This window comes from Salmo salar, chromosome ssa09, assembly GCF_905237065.1.
Source record: "Salmo salar chromosome ssa09, Ssal_v3.1, whole genome shotgun sequence".
Taxonomy (NCBI): Eukaryota; Metazoa; Chordata; class Actinopteri; order Salmoniformes; family Salmonidae; genus Salmo; species Salmo salar.
The window spans coordinates 113314593-113336593 of NC_059450.1; the positions used below are offsets into that span (position 1 = coordinate 113314593).

A 22001-nucleotide genomic window follows, 5' to 3' on the forward strand; every position below is an offset into this window, starting at 1 on the left:
AGCAGCGGCACAGCGATCGCTGGCCTACACGGCAATTACACTGTGCTCTTATCTGAATGAATAGCAGGCCTGTTGTCAGCCCGGGCCTGACGGCAGGCAACCATGCACTCTCTCTGGGCTCTCTCTCAGGTCATGAATGCACACTTATTGCAAACCCCTCGCCTTGCACTTTGTCATTCCTGTCACCAGCCACTCATGACCTCTCTCATACTTATGTGGACTTTCACTCGCCAAAGCAATTTGGGGATTTACAGTGCGGTGGAGAAGACTATAGGATAACAGTTGGAGAAGTTTATTATCCTTTTATTCATTGCATATCTTTTTATATAACTAGTGTCTCTGACGAAATTCGGAAAAACCATCAGAAAAACTAAACATATACAACTATCTTCAGTAAGAAGGAACGGCTGAGCAAAGAAAAGTGTGTCAAAAGGTTCCCTCAGAATGACCCCAACACAACCATAACATCTTCCAGATCAACCTCTCCCAGTACGTAATTGTTCTTTTGACCTTTTGAGTCTTAATGCCATTTGTGGTAACCGTTCCATAAGTTTGATTAAACACAGCTTATCCTAACATCCACAGCAGATGGGCCGGGATCATGTGCTTCAGTACCACAGCACCCTAATTTAATCAACAGCACCTGATAGTTTGCAGGAGATTCTTGGCAGACCAGTCCTTCATACAGCTCTGCACTGCTGTATTGCAGATATTTTCCTCTGGTTAGAAAATTACCGGGTTCCGTGCAGCCAACCTCACGTGCAACCCTCTTGTTGGCTGTTCGTTCAACCCTAACGGTGAGCTCTTATTTATAACTTTGGGTGTCAGTAAATATAATAATTCTGAGGATTGACGGATCAAGGCCCATCTGATCTGTACACCCAAGGATATGACAGGCTCTCCCCTGTTCTGTAATTAGGAAGTTGTAGATGGGAGAAACTAAAGACAAAGTCTTCTTGCGTACGGCAGCAGTCTAAAGATAAGAGGAGTCCTAGCAGGTATTACATTATAACAGCTTTGACCTGACATAATGGGGAAAGATAAATTATACCTTCATCGGCTGTGTTTAAAGTGGGATAGTCTTTCATCATGCACTGGGATCTGGCAGGAAAGGTCTTCCCTGGGGTTTAATTCTCCCCCAATGAGTCCAAACATGTTTGTTTATTTTTATAATTCAAAATACTTTTTTGTCTCTCTTCTCTCCCTTCGACTCCTTGAATTTCCATGGAATTGTGGTTAGAGCTGAGTGCGTATCCCTTGGAACGAGAGGAGCTAGATCCTCTCTCGCTCTTTCCTCTTCTTCATTCTGTCTTTACTTTGAGCTGTTCCCCCTGGACGTGCTGCCGCTGGAAGGATCCCATCTGGACGCCACTTGTCTGGACTATTGGGTAAACAACAGACAGGCAGGGGAGGAAAAATGTGGCAGTTGAGCATCCCAAGAGTTGAACAATTGGATTTCTCTGTGAACAATCTCTAGACAATGGAATTTCCATGCATTTCCATAGTCAACGTTTGGCAAAGTTAACGGCGCAGGGCAGACATCAAGGCTATTATGGTTTCACTTTCTGATGACCTTATTACCTTCATAACAGCTAATGAATGGCCTTGTCTGTGTCATTATCTTCTGTCATCACTGTGCCATGTAGAGGCAGATAATAAGTTAAAGTCTATTCCTCTTCTTGTAGTTTCATTTCCAAGGGGACTTTTAGAGTTTAATGCTAACGTTATGTTGAAGGAGCACTGTGTTCTTGCTAAATAAAGTAAACTAAGGACTTTTACAACATTGCCATTTAGCTTTCATTTACCATTCTACCAATCGCCTTCATTGCCCTGAACACATCTTAATGAGGTCAGGAAAGGTAATTTCATCATCAGATCTGAGATGACCATGTAGACATTGGTTTTCTCCTTGATATACAAGTCAAACTGTATTCTAATTATCACAGTTTGCTGCAGACTACACGCACTTCTCCACTCTTTTCCATATATTTCTAATGCTTCTTTTGCCTTGTTGCTGTTCCCTTCTCCACCATGCGAGCATGTGCTCCTGGAGGTGAGCTAGCTAAGAGTACAGCTCTACCATCAGAGCCACATGTGTAAGAGGATATCCCCCCACAGCCCGCAGTGCCACGGCAGATTCCAAGTAGCCCGAGCCAGGGACCTGGGAGACTGGAAAACAACTTAATCTGAGCCCCTACAGTCCTTATATAAATTAGACAGTCAGTCAGCCTCAGCCCCCCACTCCTCTCACATCTGTCTGGGATAGATATCAAGCTAGAGTACATAGCTCTCTCACCCACCACAGGCTGGAGCGGAAGACGGCTGACTGACTCATGGGGCCAGAGGTAAACAGTTCCTGGCCAATTTATTGTTTTGGGAGACATTTTGGAAAATAACATAAAAGTTAAAGGGTTCATGCTGTAGGAAGGTTGCATCATGTGTTACGTGGTCATGTTCTCCCAATGTTTTCTAGAGAGTGGGAGAATGTTGGCTATATATTATAACTACAACTGCAAAAATGTATATGCACACTTTTTATTTCAAGACTATCATTAGCTTTTAACAGAGGAATAGGTTAAAGGGGGCTTGGTGAACAATCTGGGCCCCATGTGACGTTTTCAATCCTAATGTAAATACTTGCTCAATGACTCTTGTCATGTCAGCCTGCTCCACATATGCTGTACTCCTCTGCAAAAATGCCAATACTTAAAAAGAGGTTGAAATATACTGGCACAACCCAAGGGGGGGAAGACCACGTCAGTGACTCAACCCACTCAAGTGACGCACCCCTCCTAGGAACGGCATGGAAGAACACCAGTAAGCCAGTGACTCAGCCCCTCTAATAGGGTTAGAGGCAGAGAATCCCAGTGGAGAGAGGGGAACCGGCCAGGCAGAGACAGCAAGGGCGGTTCGTTGCTCCAGAGCCTTTCCGTTCACCTTCACACTCCTGGGCCAGACTACACTCAATCATAGGACCTACTGAAGAGATGAGTCTTCAGTAAAGACTTAAAGGTTGAGACCGAGTCTGCGTCTCTCACATGGGTAGGCAGACCATTCCATAAAAATTTTGCTCAATAGGAGAAAGCGCTGCCTCCAGCTGTTTGCTTAGAAATTCAAGGGACAATTACGAGGCCTGCGTCTTGTGACCGTAGCGTACGGGTAGGTATGTACGGCAGGACCAAATCGGAAAGATAGGTAGGAGCAAGCCCATGTAATGCTTTGTAGGTTAGCAGTAAAACCTTGAAATCAGCCCTTGCCTTAACAGGAAGCCAGTGTAGGGAGGCTAGCACTGGAGTAATATGATCACATTTTTTGGTTCTAGTCAGGATTCTAGCAGCCGTATTTAGCACTAATTGAAGTTTATTTAGTGCTTTATCCGGGTAGCCGGAAAGTAGAGCATTGCAGGAGTCCAACCCAAAAGTAACAAAAGCATGGATTAATTTTTCTGCATCATTTTTGTGCAGAAAGTTTCAGATTTTTGCAATGTTACGTAGATGGAAAAAAGCTGTCCTTGAAACAGTCTTGATATGTTCTTCAAAATAGAGATCAGGGTCCAGAGTAACGCCGAGGTCCTTCACAGTTTTATTTGAGACGACTGTACAACCATCAATATTAATTGTCAGATTCAATAGAAGATCTCTTTTCAAATAAAAATCTAAACCTTGAGTCATGTTAACGTGGCACCTTGATAAAGAGCTTAGTGTCTACAAGCCCTCATTACATAAAGATGAAATCCTTAAGTGACTCTGTGTGTGTGTGTGTGTGTGTGTGTGTGTGTGTGTGTGTGTGTGTGTGTGTGTGTGTGTGTGTGTGTGTGGGTGTGTGTGTGCGTGCATTCCATTCGGTAAGTATTCAGACCCCTTGACTCTTTCCACATTTTGTTGCGTTACAGCCTTATTTTAAAATGTTTAACATAATTTTTTCCCTCGTCAATCTACACACAATACCCCATAATGACAAAGCAAAAACAGGTTTTTATTTTTTGGGGAATCACATTTATTAAAAATAGGTATTTCTGTTTTTTTTTCTGAAAAACCTGTTTTCGCTTTGTCATTATTGGGTATTGTGTGTAGATTGATGAGGAAAAAAAACGATTTAATCAATTTTAGAAGGCTGTAACGTAACAAAATGTGGAAAAAGCCAAGGCGTCTAAATACCTTCGAATGCACTGTATACGTGTATGTCAGGGTGTGTACGCTTGCGTGCATGGAGTATGTTCATGCATGTGTGTGTATGTAGGGCAGAGAATGTAGGGTACAAACACTCCCCCTGAGGCAGTAAAGGTAGAGCCAATAATAGTACACAAACAGTCTTGGCGCTAGTTACTGCTTGTTCTGCCCACTGTCATGCGCTTATAATCTTGAACTCCCAGATACTACACAACACCTGTAGACCTCTGCCCTGTTTAGACTGAGAGATACAATATGCATGTACATTTAGAGTAGAGTAGAGAGAAGAGTAGAGCAGAGCAGAGCAGAGTAGAGTAGAGTAGAGAGTTGGGTGTGATAATTCCTTCTCTGAACTGGTGTGGTTAAAGTGTGATGTCTAGGATTGGAAACCTCTGTAGCTGTGTTGTGACAATAACAAAATGCAAAACATTGATGAGTTCTCAGGCCAGGTAGACAACCATAGTGTCAATTTTACAGGTCCTGCCTCAGGAATGCATACACCTTTCCTCCGTCTATGTCTCTTGGCCAACCAATTCTACACAAGCCTCGACCTCGACAATGTCAGAAGCAATGGAGGAATGAGACATCTGCTTACGTGAAACTGTGCAATGTGCCACAAGAGACACAGCTTGGCGGATTTGCTTCCATTTGTCGGATTAATTATAAACGAACTGTAGCTCTTAGTTGTAAGAACAACACGCAGATTAAACATGATGATAACAGCTTTATTTCAATGTCATTGCCTATTACGTAGGATGCTGAGATCAACTGAGACATAATAGCTAGTGATTTTGCAACCCAATATTTGAAAAGCTGTTGTTTTGGTTCTCCCCAGTTATGCAGAGGAGGGAGGTTGAATGACCCGAGTGTATTCCCGTCACAGTGGGTCTATGACGCCCACTCTTTGTCTGACCACAGACTAATAATTCAACACTTTTATGGGTCTGTATGTGTTTTTATTGGTGAAAGAGATCCTTTGACGTAGAGAGGAAATTATACAAAAGGCAAGGTGAATGTTCATTTATAGACAGACAGGCCTTTGTGCTCTTTTGATAGCCGGATCACTAAATGCTTAGTTAATTATGAACACCTTTTGTACACGGTCGTGACTAACCTGTGTACTGTGCACTGGCAAGTCAAACAGTCCTACACGAGCTGTGCTCTTTGGACTGAAATGTTTGGATATACAATACGGAAATTATTAAGTAAATGGGAACAAGCAAACAAACAAAGTATGATGCTGAAAATACAGTATAAAGTTGTATCTCACAAGCTTCTTTCAGGGAAAGTGAGGGGTTATAATTCTGGCATGACCTTTGTTAACTCTTTGATTTAAACAGTTGTTGGCCTATAGATTTGTATCATTGATTCATAATGGGCTATATTGGTATTATCAACACTTTATCAAAACTTTTGTCTGATGTGACTTGGAATGAGTGTCATTTTGCTGTATCTGCAGAGTCACAGGTGTTACACTCTTAAGCAAGTAAGAACATTAAAGCTGCAATATGTAACTTTTTGGAGACCTGGCCAAATGCACATAAACATATAAAATATAGATCTGTATTATCACTAAAAGCAAGTCTAATGTGTTCTAAGTGCGCTATTTCTATGCTTCCTGTTCTTAAGTTTTGTTTTTGCATCTTTTACTTTCAGTTTTATACACCAGCTTCAAACAGCTGAAAATACTATATTTTTGGTTATTGAAAATATATTTCACAGTGGTTTAGATGGTAAAATGATTCTCTACATTCTCTATGCTTGTTTTGTCACATAAACTGAAATTAGGCAAACTATTAGAACTTTTGCAACCAGGAAATGGCAGAGCGATTTCTGCATAGTGCACCTTTAACAATAGTCGCCAAATGTGATTATCCCATGCTAAACACATATAGATATTAGATTCAAGGAAATTCGATTTTACGACAAATCAGCATGTTCAACAAGGCTCTGCACTAAACCCATACATGTTTCAGGATTGCACACACCACAAAAGATCTGTTTGCATGACCTCCTTGGCTCCTCCAATTCATCATGAGTGCGGCCCAATGTGCCTACCCAGCTGACACTGTTTGTTCAGGTTTAGAGCCCTGGCTATTTGTTTTCCCCTTCAATGGAGTGCACGACCACTTGGTTGCAGCAGTGAGTAAGTGCTTCTCCACAGGGGTCACCAACCTGGGGGCCACCCAGCAGATAGTGCCGTCACCTGGAAATATGAGATCTGATGATGAGGTCTGGCTGTGGAACATCACTGCCTTCAGAGGTAATCTACCATTTAATGTGACACTTTGATTGAGCCACAAATCTCAAGATGTTGCTCTCTGTGTGTGGCACTTCCTTCACACACCTCTGTATTGTCAAAGTTCCCCCTTAAGGACATCATAAAAGTATAATATCAAGAGTGAGTAGGTAAGAGGAGTGACTTTTTCCAACAAGGAAATCAGTGAAAACCACATGTGGCTTGGCACAACTAGTAATTATCTGAAGCTCACAAGCTATGATTCAATGGTCTCATAAATAATGTATGACATTGGGTTACAGAGCTCATAAGCGCAAATAAAAACAATGCCTCTGTTGTTTTAAATTGTTTTAAATCATAAGATGTTTTTAGCCACAGCTTTTATACAACTCCATATCTCAATTCAGAAAAGAAGAGGGACTATTTTGATTAGGTTAATTAGAATCCATAATCATATTCAAACAATAATTTTCACACAAACTATTATAACAACTGCAGTAGGCCTATCTTCTTGTGCAGTAGTGGCAACAATGCTTCACAATAACAAAATATGATATTAGAAATATTCAGTTTACCTTATCTTGTGGCCTAAATCTATTGTGCAAGCTTGGATTTTCTTGTTGGATCACAACCAAATCATTACATGCCCTTGTGCTACATTTCGAGGGTGGTGTGCCTTTAAGAGTTTACAACGCTCATTGAATTTACAGCGCCGTCGCTGAAAGTTTCGAGGCCATGCAAGTAGCCTACTCTGCAGTAGTTTGGATACCGAAGGGAGTGACGGGACTGAATGAGAAAAAGATAAGAAAAAAAATACGAGGATAAAAACAGAAAGCAGAATACGAAGTAACGTGCTGTGTTACGATCAAGAGAGAGTGTGTGGTACTACATCGCGTATGATTCTGATATGCATGGAAGTCGCGCTGGGTAAAGTTTTGTAATGGTTACAAAGTAGCTGTGAAATGAAAAACCGAGATTGAGGTTTTAATCGAGGTGGGTTTACCTATGCGTTGGAGTCGCGTTAATGTTCGTACAAAATACATCACTCACGTCATGAATTCGAGTTTAAAGGTATGGAAGACGAACAATTGCTTGGATTAAAAAAAAATTTTTTTATAAAGAATAAATAGCAAAGAGGCTATCTGAAACGGAAATGCAACTAAATAATTAGCTAGTGATATTGAATAGAGACCGTTGGATTTCACCTGGACTTTAGTATTTTTCCTCTGTCAAGTTCAGTTCTGCGTCTTCTGGAATGTTTGGGAGTTGTGTTCTACCGGTTTCAGCTCGGATAAATTCATTTCTCTGGGCACTAATATTTTTAACAACGTTTGGACTTTGTTCAGAGCTGAAGGTTCGAGTTCGTTTAGCTGATGGACAAATCACAGAGGAAGTTCTAGAAGCAGACAGTGAAAAAGACTCCATCACACTTGAGTTCAAACAGGGAGATGGAACTCTCATAACATTTGTCGCTGACTTCAAACAGGTGAGTGAATTCAAATGTGTTTTCCCCTATGCCTTTACTGTTTTGTGTAGGGTTGGATTATTGCCCAATGGCCAAATATGTTGCCAGGCTGATCAGGGGCAATGCAGAATGCAAACTTACATCTCCATGCAACCAATTTAGAAAACAGTATACCATAGCATAGACTAACAGTGTTAGTCTAGCCTGTGTCATTTCAGTGCTGATGAGTTGACTCCCTGGCCATGGGCCATCTCCTCATGCTGGTAAATTCCTCAGCATGCATGAGTGGATAATGTTAGGTGACATGATTATTGAATTAGGCGCTCACCTGTAATGATTGGTTTAGGAATGCTATTCCTACTCTTCTGCAATACAACTCATGCCTTTACTCTGAGCCTGCTCAGTCCTATCAACATAGACGGGCCTAATCTGAGAGCAAGGGCATCTATCTACTCCAGTGGGTCACAACCTTTGTTGTACCAGGGACTGGAAATCTATGGTCCTTCTTTCTTGCAGGACCAGTTACATTAAATGAAGTGGCTACATTAAACAAAATAACTGACTATGGCTAAACCAGTGTTGGCTAACTATAAGGGACTGGTGCTGGTACATGGGCCAGAGGTAGAGAACCACTGGTTCTGTGTGTAAAGTGATCCAGCAAATGACATGCAGCCTGTTCCCGAGTGCCTCTGGTCCTGTGCGCTATACTCTCAGACACAGACCAAAGGCATGCGTCTGTGATTGTTGCAGTCCCACAGAAACTGACAGCCTGGCAAGAAGTGAAGGGGGAGATTTTCTAGGATTAAGTGGGCATGTCTGACCTTTTTGATCGGGGTATGGGTCACAAACCAAATAGCTCATGTTGATGAAAAGAGAGGCCGGCACGTTGCCAAATCGGTGATGACATCTCTGAGCACATCACACCATAGTGGTGAAGCCTGGTTCACAGTACACACAGTTTAGCTAAATTAGCTACAGGCACAGGGCTCTTTTTGATCAGCTCCACTCGGAGGCCTGTCTCTCCATTCCGTTTACATGTGGTTCTCATCTAACACTCTATCTCAAAGATTTATGGAAAGTTGGATCAACTGACTTCAAGCTGCCATGCAGAATTTACTGCTCAGAGTCGCATGAGGAAAGGAACGCTTAAACGGGATATCAAACAATGGGTAGCAGTAAACGGACAGAGTAGATATATGAATGGCTCTGTTGCTGTATAGAATGTGTTCACGGGACCAGCCAGCTAGGTGTGCAGCTGCTGTTATTATCAGTCATAGCCTTGTGCCAAAATTCACATAAGTTGGCATGGGTTGTGGGAACAGGAGTACTGTAATCTATGGGATCAGTACAACGATGAGAATCGGAATGAGTCATTCCATGATAAGAAGAGGGGGGATGAACTGAACATTTACACTAACATGTACCTGTGGTGAAATGATATGGCTATCTAACAAACCACACCTCATTTTGCGGGAATGGATTATTCTTATTCTCCATTTGCATATAAACAGCGGGAATGTGTATACTGGGGATGAATTTACCTATGATCAAATCGAATACAACAGGTGCAGACCTTACTGTGAAATGCTTACTTACAAGCCCTTAACCAACAATGCAGTTTTAAGCAAATAGTTAAGAAAATATTTACTAAATAAACTAAAATAAAAAATAACACAAAATAACAATAATGCAGCTATATACAGGGTGTACCACTACCGAGTCAATGTGTGGGGGTACAGGTTAGTCGAGGTAATTTGTAAATGTAGGTAGGGGTAAAGTGACTGCATAGATAAACACAGTAGCAGCAGTGCAAAAACAAAGGGGAGGGGGGCTCAATGTAAATAGTCCGGGTGGCCATTAGATTTAATTGTTCAGCAGTCTTATGGCTTGGGGGTGGAAGCTGTTAAGGAGCCTTTTGGACCTAGACTTGGCACTCTGGTACTGCTTGCCGTGTGGTAGCAGAGAGAACAATCTATGACTTGGGTGACTGGAGCCTGGTTCTTCCTCTAGTCAGTGTATATAGGTCCAGGATGGCAGGAAGCTTGGCCCCAGTGATGTACTGGGCCATACGCACTACCCTCTGTAGCGCCTTATGGTCGGATGCCGAGCAGTTGCCATACCCGGTGGTGATGCAACTGGTCAGGATGCTCTCGATGGTGCAGCTGTAGAACTTTTTTGAGGATCTGGGGACCCATGCCAAATATTTTCAGTCCCCTGAGAGGGAACGGTGTTGTCGTGCCCTCTTCACAACTATCTTGGTGTGTTTGGACCATGATAGTTTATTGGTGATGTGGACACCAAGGAACTTGAAACACTCGACCCGCTCCACTACAGCCCCGTCGACGTGAATGGGGGCGTGTTGGGTCCTCTTTTTCCTGTAGGTCACAATCATCTCCTTTGTCTTGCTTACGTTGAGGGAGAGGTTGTTGACTTCCCTATAGGCTGTCTCATTGTTGTCGTTGATCAGGCCTACCACCATTGCCGTTAGCTAACTTTATGATGGTTTTGGAGTTATGCTTAGCCACGCAGTCATGGGTGAACAGGGAGTACAGGAGGGGACTGAGCACACATTCCTGAGGGGCCCCTTTGTTGAGGATCAGCGTGGCAGATGTGTTGTTGCCTACCCTTACCATCTGGGGGTGGCCTGTCAGGAAGTCCAGGATCCAGTTGCAGAGGGTGATTAGTCCCAGGGTCCTTAGCTTAGTGATGAGCTTTGTGGGCACTATGGTGTTGAATGCTGCACTGTAGTCAATGAACAGCATTCTCACATAGGTGTCCCTTTTGTCCAGGTGGGAAAGGGCAGTCTGTGTGGAGTGGGATTGAGATTACGTGATCTGTTGGGGCGGTATCCGAATTGGAGTGGGTCTAGGGATTCCTGGATGATGGTGTTGTGAGCCACAACCAGCCTTTCAAAGCACTTCATAGCTACCGACATGAGTGCTACGGGTCGGTAGTCATTTAGGCAGGTTACCTTCACTTTCTTGGGCACAGGGACAATAGTGGTCTGCTTGAAACATGTAGGTATTACAGACTCGGTCAGGGAGAGATTGAAAATGTCAGTGAAGACACTTGCCAGTTGGTCCGCGCATGCTCTGAGTACAGGTCCTGGTAATCTGTCTGGCCTGCGGCCTTGTGAATGTTGACCTGTTTTAAAGGTCAGCTATGGAGAGCGTGATCACACAGTTGTCCGGAACAGCTGGTGTTCTCATGCATGCTTCAGTGTTACTTGCCTCGACGCGAGTATAAAAGGCATTTAGCCTGTCTGGAATGCTCGCGTCACTGGGCAGCTTGCGACTGGGTCTTCCTTTGTAGTCCATAATAGTTTGCAAACCCTGCAACATCCGACGAGCGTCAGAGCCGGTGTAGGAGGATTCAATCTTAGTCCTGTATTGACGCTTTGCCTTTTTGGTGGTTCGTCTGAGGGCATAGCAAGATTTCTTATAAGCTTCCAGAATAGTGTCTTGCTCCTTGAAAGCGGCAGCTCTAGCCTTTAACTCAGTGCGGCTGTTGCCTGTAATCCATGGCTTCTGGTTGGGTTATGTACATACGGTCACTGTGGGGACGTCATCGTCGATGCCCTTATTGATGAAGCCGGTGACTGAGGTAGTCTACTCCTCAATACCATTGGATGAATCCCAGAACATATTCTAGTCCGTGCAAGCAAAACAGTCCTGTAGCGTAGCGTCCCTGTCATCTGGCCACTCCCGTATTGAGCTTTAGTTTTTGCTTGTAAGCAGGAAACATGAGGATAGAATTATGGTCAGATTTGCCGAATGGAGGGCGAGGGAGAGCTTTGTACGTTGCACATGTGACATGCTGTTAGAAATTAGAACTCGTTGTGTGCGGTCTTAGTGCCAGTGTCGGTTTGTGGTGGTAAATGGACAGCTACGAAAAATATAAATAGTGTGGTTTACAGCTTATGTAGTACTCTACGTCAGGTGATCAATACCTCAAGACTACCTTTAATATTAGGCAATCTAGCACCAGCTGTTATTGACAAATAGACACACACAACCCCCTTCTCGTCTTAACGGACGTAGCTGTTCTGTCCTGCCGATACACGGAAAGCCCAGCCAACTGTATATTATCCTTGTCATCGTTCAGCCACGACTCTGTGAAACATAAATTATTACCGTTTTTAATGTCCCGTTGGTAGGATAGTCTCAAACGGAGCTCGTCCAGTGATTGCACGTTGGCCAATATAACGGATGGTAGAGGCCGGTAACCCACTCGCCAACTAATTCTCTCAAGGCACCCAGATCTGCACCCCCTGTATTTTCTTCATGCGAATGACAGGGATTTGGGCCTTGTCTGGGAGCAACATTATATCCTTCAGGTCAGACTCGAGGTGAGTAATCTCTGTTTTGATATCCAGAAGTTATTTTTTGGTCATAAGAGACAGTTGCAGCAACATTATGTACAAAATAAGTTACAAACAATGTGAAAAACACAAATGGCACAATTGGTTAGGAGCCTGTAAATCGGCAGCCATCCCCTCCGGAGCCATTCTTCAAGCAAGCACTTGACCCCGAAATGTATCCGTTGATTCACAAAAATGCCATTTCGCAAAAAAGGTGGATGCAATTGCCAAAGTTTGTAGAATAATCTCAAAAGACCACTGTCTTACATTAAACTCCCCTGTTCTGGCACAAGACAATCAGTTATTCATTCAGAATTACCCAGACATAGCAGATAAGATGACAACAGAACTAGAGCCATCATAACAGTGCTTTAATGAGAGCTTTGACCAAACTGATAAGGTCATGATTACATTAAAACAAGTAGGGCATCATATTCTAATTCTTGTATTTTTAAGTCTCTAGACTAAGACTACCTAATGTGAAAACAAGTGTAACGTTACCTTGAATGAAAAGGGAAACCTCCCTAGAGTTTCACTTCAGGGAACAACCTCACTCTCCCACCCCATGGCGCTGGTGGAATATAATAGAGTATCAGTCCTTCCTTTGGAAGACGATCAACTGGGAATGTCTCACATTTTTTTTAGGGAAAATGTCTGGGATCGGTCACGATGATGCAGGCCAGGCTGGCACACTCTCATCAGGGAGAGAATGTTTATGTGGTCTGTCCCAACAGCTTGAATGTGAACCCCCAAACTAGCTTGCTTGTGTCTCAAATGGCAACTTATTCCTCATACACTGAGTATACCAAACATTAGGATAGGTCCTTCCTATAATTGAGTTGCACATCCCCCCCCCCTTCCCTTAGAACCGATTTTAATTCATCGGGGCATGAACTCTACAAGGTGTCAAAAGCGTTCCACAGGGATGATGGTCCAAATTGACTCCAATGCTTCCCACAGTTGTGTCAAGTTGGCTGGATGTCCTTTGGGTGGTGGACCATTCTGGACACAAAGAAACTGTTGAGCGTGAAAAACCCAGCAGTGTTGCAGTTCCTGACACAAACGGTACGCATGACACCTACTACCGTACCCCGTTCAAATGCACTTAAATCTTTTGTCTTGCCCATTCACCCTCTGAATGGCACAAATACACAATCCATGTCACAAGGCTTAGAAATCCTTCTTTGACCTGTCGCCTCCCCTTCATCTACACTGATTTAAAGTGGATTTAACAAGTGACATCAATAAGGGATCATAGCTTCACCTGGTCAGTCTGTCAAGGAAAGAGCACGTGTTTTTAATGTTTTGTATACTTGGAAAGAAACCAAGAGACAACAAAAATACTATATACACACTATAATACATAGTCATGTTCTTACAGTACGGTTAAATAAGAGATATTTAGAAATAGGAGTGGTGCTGTGATACATTATGTTTTCTAAAGCTAAACTTAGCTTTTTGTCTGAGTAACCTCTGCTGACAGAGAATTCCACGATAACATGGCTCTACAGTGTATTCGGACCCCTTGACTTTTTCCAAATGTTGTTACGTTACAGCATTATTCTAAAATTCATTAAATAGTTTTCCCTCATCAATCTACACACAATACCCCATAATGACAAAGCAAAAACGGGTTATTATACATATTTGCAAATGTGTTAAATAAAAAAAATGAAATTGTACATTTACATAAGTATTCAGACCCTTTACTCAGTACTTTGTTGAAGCAGCGATTACAGCCTCGAGTCTTCTTGGGTATAACACTTCAAGCTTGGCACACCTGTATTTGGGGATTTTCTCCCATTTGTCTCTGCAGATCCTCTCAAGCTCTCAGGTTGGATGGGGAGCATTGCTGCACAGCTATTTTCAGGTCTCTCCAGAGATGTTTGATCGGGTTCAAGTCCAGGCCCAGGCTGGGCCACTCGAGGACATTCGGAGACTTGTCCCGAAGCCACTCTTGCATTGTCTTGTCTGTGTGCTTAGGGTTGTTGTACTGTTGGAAGATGAACATCCCCACAGCATGATGCTGCCACCACTGTGTTTTACCGTAGGGATGGTGACAGGTTTCTTCCAGACCTGAAGCTTGGCATTCTGGCCAAAGAGTTTAATCTTGGGTTCATCAGACCCAAGAATCTTGTTTCTCATGGTCTGAGTCTTTAGGTGCCTTTTGGCAAACTCCGAGCGGGCTGTCATGCCTTTTACTGAGGAGTGGCTCCGGTCTGTCCACTCTACAATAAAAGCCTGATGGTTGTCCTTCTGGAAGGGTCTCCAATCTCCACAGAAGAACTCTAGAGCTCTGTCAGTGACCATCAGGTTCGTGGTCACCTCCCTGACCAAGGTCCTTCTCCCTTGATTGCTCAATTTGGCTGCGCGATCAGCTCTTGGAAGAGTCTTGGTGGTTCCAAACTTCTTCCATTTTAAGAATGATGGAGGCCACTGTGTTATTGAGGACCTTCAATGCTGCAGAAATGTTTTGGTACCCTTCCCCAGATCTGTGCCTCGACACAATTCTGTCTTGGAGCTCTATGGACAATTCCTTCAACCTTATGGCTTGTTTTTTTTTTTCTCTGACATGCACTGTCAACTGTGGGACGTTATATAGAAAGTTGTGTGCCTTTTCCAAATCATATCCAATCAATTGAATTTACCACAGATGGACTCCAATCAAGTTGTAGGAACATCTCATGGATGATCAATGGAAACAGGATGCACCTGAGCTCAATTTCGAGTCTCATAGCAAAGGGTCTGGATACTTATGTAAACAAGGTATTTCTGTTTTTAAAAGAAATGTTTATTTTAATACATTTAGAAAAAATTCTAAGCCTTTTTTCACTTGTTATTATGGGGTATGTGTAAATTGCAGAGGAAGTGTGTTTATTTAATCAATTTTGTGAATAAGTCTGTAACGTAACAAAATGTGGAAAAAGTCAAGGGATCTGAATACTTTCCAAAGGCACTGTATGCATAACTGAGCGACACATTAAATCTGTTTTTGGTATGAGTACTGTGAAGAAAGCCATTGTGGCGTGTCATGAATGTCTGAAGTGTATGCAAATAGATTATACAAGTGGATAACACTCAAATGTTTCTTTAAAGATGAAGTTGTTAATTTCTCCTCAATGACTATCATGCATGTTGACGTTTAGGTCTAAGAGCATGCTTTGAACCCAATACAATGGTTTTGGTTTTAGATGTATTTAAGACCAGTTTGTTAATTACCCATTCTGACATTCTGACTCCTTGCTAAGCGTCTCGGCGATCTCACTAGCTGTAGGTGCTGATGGGTAGAGTGCAATCATCAGCATACACAGTCATTTTAGCTTCTTGTAAGACAAGTGGCAAATCATTTGTAAAAATAGAGAAGCATAACGGCCCAAGGCAACTACAAATGTTGGCTAGATATGCAAGAGTGGGTGTATGTGTGAGAGCATGAGTAAGTGAGAGAGGGTGTGGGAGGGAGAGTGTAAAGTTATCTGAACAGTAGAGATGGTTACACTGGCTGTGTCCAAATACCCATGCTACATACTGTACTTAAAGATGCACTATGCAGAAATCACTCTGCCATTTCCTGGTTGCTAAAATTCTAATAGTTCACTTAATTTAAGTTTTGTCACAATCAAGTATAGTGTAGAGAATCATTGTACCATCTAAACTGCTATGAAATATATTTTCAATAACCAAAAATATTACAAACCGAAAGACACCAAAAATAAACTTAAGAACGGGACACAGAGAACAGATCTATCACTTCTTAGACTTGCTTTCAATGAGTGACAGATCTATTACACACATTTCTATGTGAATTTGGTTGGGTCGCCCCAAAAAGTTACATACTGCAGCTTTAAACTGCATACTATTTACTAATCGTCGCGCACTATTTAGCATGTACCGTTTAGTAAAAAGTATTCCACGGCCACAACGCAGTTTCAGCTCCCGATTGGCTGAGTATGTGGGGTGGGACTGAGTGTGGGTGGATTTTTCCCAATTCAACAGACATGCATCGCATTAACCAGTCTTATAATGGCTCATTTCCAATTTGATTAATTTCTCTAAACTCTGAAAAGAATAGGAATGGAGTTATAGGCCTATTCAGGCGGGTTATAGGCAGACTGGCCCATTTGACGAATACCGTAGTAGACCAAATAGCCCATCGATCTTATTTAAGGACTGAAGAAAGAAATCGATTTAATTTGGTTCCATTTCAACATATTTATTAGTGAAACCAAAGTGCTGGAACATACAATGCCAGTCAAATTTTGGACACACCTAATCATTCCAGGGTTTTTATTTATTTTTACTGTTTTCTACATTGTAGAATAATAGTGAAGACATGAACTATGAAATAACACATATGGAATCATGTAGTAACCAATGTAGCATTTTCTCAACCAGCTTCATGAGGTAGTTACCTGGAATGCATTTCAATTAACAGGTTTGCCTTGTTCATTTGTGGAATTTCTTTCCTCCTTAATGCGTTTGAGCCAATCGATTGTGTTGTGACAAGGGTAGGGGTGGTATACAGAAGATAGCCCTATTTGGTAAAATACCAAGTCCATATTATGGCAAGAACAGCTCAAATAAGCAAAGAGAAATGACAGTCCCATCATTACTTTAAGACATGAAGGTCAGTCAATGCGGAACATTAGGATATGTAAGTTTCTTCAAGTGGAGTGGCAAAAACTGATGGAAACTGGCTCCCATGAGGACCGCCACTGTAAGGGAAGACCCAGAGTTACTTCTGCTGCAGAGGATAAGTTCATCAGAGTTAACTGCACCTCAGATTCAAGTAATGGACACATCTCAGCATCAACTGTTCAGAGGAGACTGCGTGAATCAGTCCTTCATGGTCGAATTGCTGCAAAGAAACCACTACTAAAGGACACCAATAATAAGAAGATACTTGCTTGGGCCAAGAAAATATGAGCATTAGGCCGGTGGAAATCTGTCCTTTTTGGTCTGATGAGTCCAAATGTGAGATTTGTTTCCAACTGCCATGTCTTTGTGAGACACAGAGTAGGTGAACGGATGATCTCCACATGTGTAGTTCCCACCGTGAAGCATGGAGGAGGTGTGGGGGTGCTTTGCTGGTGACAGTTAGTGATTTATTTAGAATTCAAGGCACACTTAACCAGCATTGCATTTTCAACAGGACAATGACCAAACACACCTCCAGGCAGTGTAAGGGCTATTTGGCCAAGAAGCAGAGTGATGGAGTGCCGCATCAGATGACCTGGCCTCCACAATCACCCGACCTCAACCCAATCGAGATGATTTGGGATTAGTTGGACCACAAAGTGAAGGAAAAGCAGAACACAAGTGCTCAGAAAATGTGGGAAATCCTTCAAGACTATTGGAAAAGCATTCCAGGTGAAGCAGGTTGAGAGAAAGCCAAGAGTGTGCAAAGCTGTCATCAAAGCAAAGGGTGGCTATTTTGAAGAATCTAAAATATATTTTGATTTGAATCGTTTTTTTTGGTTACTACATGGTTCCATGTTTGTTATTTTGTAGTTTTGATGTCTTCAGTATCATTCTACAATGTGGAAAATAGTAAAAATAAAGAAAAACCCTTGAATGAGTAGGTGTGTCCAAACTTGACTGGTACTGTATGTAAATTAGATAAATTGGCCTAGTACATACACCAACACTTCTCAAATCAAACGGCTATTGCACAGACAAATGTGGACAGCTGGGTGCATCTCGAACCTCAGGAGGCTGAAGAGATTTAGCCTGGCACCTAAAACCCTGACAAACTTTTACAGATGCACAATTGAGAGCATCCTGTCGGGCTGTATCACCACCTGGTACAGCAACCCCCTGCCCGCACCGCTTGGCTCTCCAGAGGGTGGTGCGGTCTACCCAACGCATCACCGGGAGCAAGCTACCTGCCTTCCAGGACACCTACAGCACCTGATGTCACAGGAAGGCCAAAAAGATGAGACAACAACCACCTGAGCCACTGCCTGCTGAGCCCGCCATCATCCAGAAGGCGAGGTCAGTACAGGTGCATCAAAGCTGGGACCGGGAGACTGGAAAAACAGCTTCTAGCTCAAGGCCATCAGACTGTTAAATAGCCATCACTAGCACATTAGAGGCTGCTGCCCTATATACAGTTGAAGTCAGAAGTTTACATTCAGTCGTGGCCAAAAGTTTTGAGAATGACACAAATATTAATTTCCACAAAGTTTGCTGCTTCAGTGTCTTTAGATATTTTTGTCAGATGTTACTATGGAATACTGAAGTATAATTACAAGCATTTCAAAGGTGTCAAAGGCTTTTATTGACAATTACATGAAGTTGATGCAAAGAGTCAATATTTGCAGTGTTGACCCTTCTTTTTCAAGACCTCTGCAATCTGCCCTGGCATGCTGTCAATTAACTTCTGGGCCACATCCTGACTGATGGCAGCCCATTCTTGCATAATCAATGCTTGGAGTTTGTCATAATTTGTGGGTTTTTGTTTGTCCACCCGCCTCTTGAGGATTGACCACAAGTTCTCAATGGGATTAAGGTCTGGGGAGTTTCCTGGCCATGGACCCAAAATATCGATGTTTTGTTCCCCGAGCCACTTAGTTATCACTTTTGACTTATGGCAAGGTGCTCCATCATGCTGGAAAATGCATTGTTCATCAACAAACTGTTCATGGATGGTTGGGAGAAGTTGCTCTCGGAGGATGTGTTGGTACCATTCTTTATTCATGGCTGTTTTCTTAGGCAAAATTGTGAGTGAGCCCACTCCCTTGGCTGAGAAGCAACCCCACACATGAATGGTCTCAGGATGCTTTACTGTTGGCATGACACAGGACTGATGGTAGCGCTCATCTTGTCTTCTCCGGACAAGCTTTTTTCCGGATGCCCCAAACATTCGGAAAGGGGATTCATCAGAGAAAATGACTTTACCCCAGTCCTCAGCAGTCCAATCACTGTACCTTTTGCAGAATATCAGTCTGTCCCTGATATTTTTCCTGGAGAGAAGTGGCTTCTTTGCTGCCCTTCTTGACACCAGGCCATCCTCAAAGTCTTTGCCTCACTGTGCGTGCAGATGCACTCACCTGCCTGCTGCCATTCCTGAGCAAGCTCTGTACTGGTGGAGATGGTACCCCGATCCCGCAGCTGAATCGACTTTCGGAGACGGTCCTGGCGCTTGCTGGACTTTCTTGGGCGCCCTGAAGCCTTCTTCACAACAATTGAACCGCTCTCCTTGAGGTCTTCTGAGGTCTTGGCTGATTTTTCTTTAGATTTTTCCCATTTAGATATATTATTGCATTGTTGTAGCTAGAAACACAAGCATTTCGCTACCCCTGCAATAACATCTGTTAACCACGTGTATGTGACAAATTTGATTTGAAATTCAGAACCGCTGGGCATCAACATAATAAACTAAAGCACTGATCATTGGGAACGAGATCAGAATGATTGCTAAGGCTTGATCCATAAATGAAACCATGAAATGGGTAGCGTAGCCTACAACTAAAACAATCCACATGTTCAAATCAAAAGACTTGATTTTAACATGACATCAATAACGCAGCAATGATTTAGTATTTCGTGTTTAAATGTTCTGACGAAAACCAGGAGAACAAGAAACACTTTTTAGCGAGAACAGAAATCCACTTTGGGTAAAAAAATATATATTTATACATATTTTCAAAGATGTAGCCTACGATGCAATACTCAAGATCATTTTAAGGAGAGCAAAAACTACCTACATTTGCATTGTGGAAAAGTGTGCGTCTAATTCTACTAAATCAAGAGCCGAAATGAGTATAACATCCTGGCATTTAAACCATACTACATTTTTGAAATGTCGCATTCTATTAAACGTTCTATTTTTGCATACTGATAATGTGTCGTGTGATTGCGTTGTTTTCCACTATTTGTTGGTTTCGGTAGCACATCCCCATATCTAATTGATCAACTGTTGTCAAAGCCAAGATGAGTGACATCCGGGCATTTATAATGCACTTGATTTTCTAAATGTCACATACTATTAAACTTAATAGCCTACAATTTAAGACTCACTATGGGTATTCGGATACAGACAGTGTTTTCATAACATTGTTGGACAAGTTTAAAAGCTCATTGTTTGTATCCATAGAGACAATTCTTTTTTTCCTATATTTACACAAATTTAGAATGCCTGAAGTTTTAACAGTACTTAGTGTGTGCTGTGCACAAGTGTTAAACTTCAAGAAAATCGATGAGGGAGTACTTAACCATACTTAAAGGCCTGCTTAAACATTGGGAGCATTAATGGCTAGCTGTATGTTAGTGACTTTTGTCATTTATGGTGAAAATACTATTAAAACATTCTGATGTAGATCATTTTGTTTTTCTGTACCTTACAATTTATTTACTTAACTAGGCAAGTCAGTTAAGAACAAATTCTTATTTACAATGACGTCCTACCAAAAGTCCTGCGGGGACAGGGGCCTGGGATTAAAAATACAAAATAAATGCAATATAAATATAGGACGAAACACACATCACAACAAGAGACAACACTACATAAAGAGAGACCTAAGATAACAACACAGCATGACAGCAACACAACAACAGTGTGGTAGCAACACAATATGGTAGCAGCATAAAACATGGTACAAACATTATTGGGCACAGACAACAGCACAAAGGGCAAGAAGATGGAGACGACAATACATCACGCAAAGCAGCCACAACTGTCAGTAAGAGTGTCCATGATTGAGTCTTTGAATTAAGAGATTGAGATAAAACTGTCCAGTTTGAGTGTTTGCTTGCAGCTCGTTCCAGTCACTAGCTGCGGCGAACTGAAAAGAGGAGCGACCCAGGGTGTGCGCTTTGGGGACCTTTAACAGAATGTGACTGGCAGAACGGTGTTGTATGTGGAGGATGAGGGCTGCAGTAGATATCTCAGATAGCGGTGGAGTGAGGCCTAAGAGGGTTTTATAAATAAGCATCAACCAGTTGGTCTTGCGACGGGTATATAGAGATGACCAGTTTACAGAGGAGTATAGATGGATAGATACAATCAAAGCAATGTATGCCTGTAACTCAATGCACTGCTTTTGAAATGGAAAAAATATTTTATTTAGGGCCAAATTGTGAGTAATCACGATTAAGTAATGCCATTAACTCGATTTTAATTATGTTTGACAACCCTAATAATTTAACATATTTATCTGACACACTTGGCTCATTCGGTTGTGTTTTCTACATCACTATGAAATATTTTTGGGCATACTACAATTACATTTCATACAGGTATGGTCTAATAAGACCCCATTGAGTTGTTTGTAGGGCTGGAACGATATCACAATGTTTTGCATGGCAAAAATGAAAACGCGAAGCAGACAACTCTTTAGTCCTTTGAAAACCCGCTGTATGTAAAAGATTGTGTGCTATAGCTTGGGAAATAAATAATGGGACTCTGGATGACAACATAACGATGTTTATGCCCAACATTAGGGCTGTTTTCCGTTAAATCCGCTTCGTGTTTTGTTTACTTGCCACGATACTAATAAGTTTTGCAATATTGGTGTCGTCTGGCCCTAGGGTGGTCATATTGGAAAAAGACTTCTGTGAGGTTAATGCGTAAATTCTGTGATGGCCCTGTATCTATACATCTGTTTAAAACCCTGCTATAGCTGTGTGTGCGCAATTTGGTGCTTCTATCATCGAAGTTACAATCCAAAAACATAGATGCCCCATTACATGGAATTTCTGTATATGGCTAAGCAACATTCTAATGTCAATGGCACAATATGGGTGATTTGTAAACAATAGTTGTAGCTG

At 42.1% G+C, this 22001-nt stretch overlaps 1 protein-coding gene across 1 annotated transcript in view; it reads left to right on the top strand.

The window, feature by feature from the left end:
• Positions 1-7113: 7113 nt before the first annotated feature.
• LOC106612468 (OAF homolog a (Drosophila)) overlaps positions 7114-22001 on the top strand; it is a 34784-nt gene continuing 19896 nt past the window's right edge. The window contains exon 1 of the mRNA XM_014213626.2: positions 7114-7894. Within this exon, the coding sequence (XP_014069101.1) occupies positions 7664-7894 (231 nt within the window). The 5' untranslated portion in view covers positions 7114-7663. The remainder of the gene's footprint in view (positions 7895-22001) is intronic.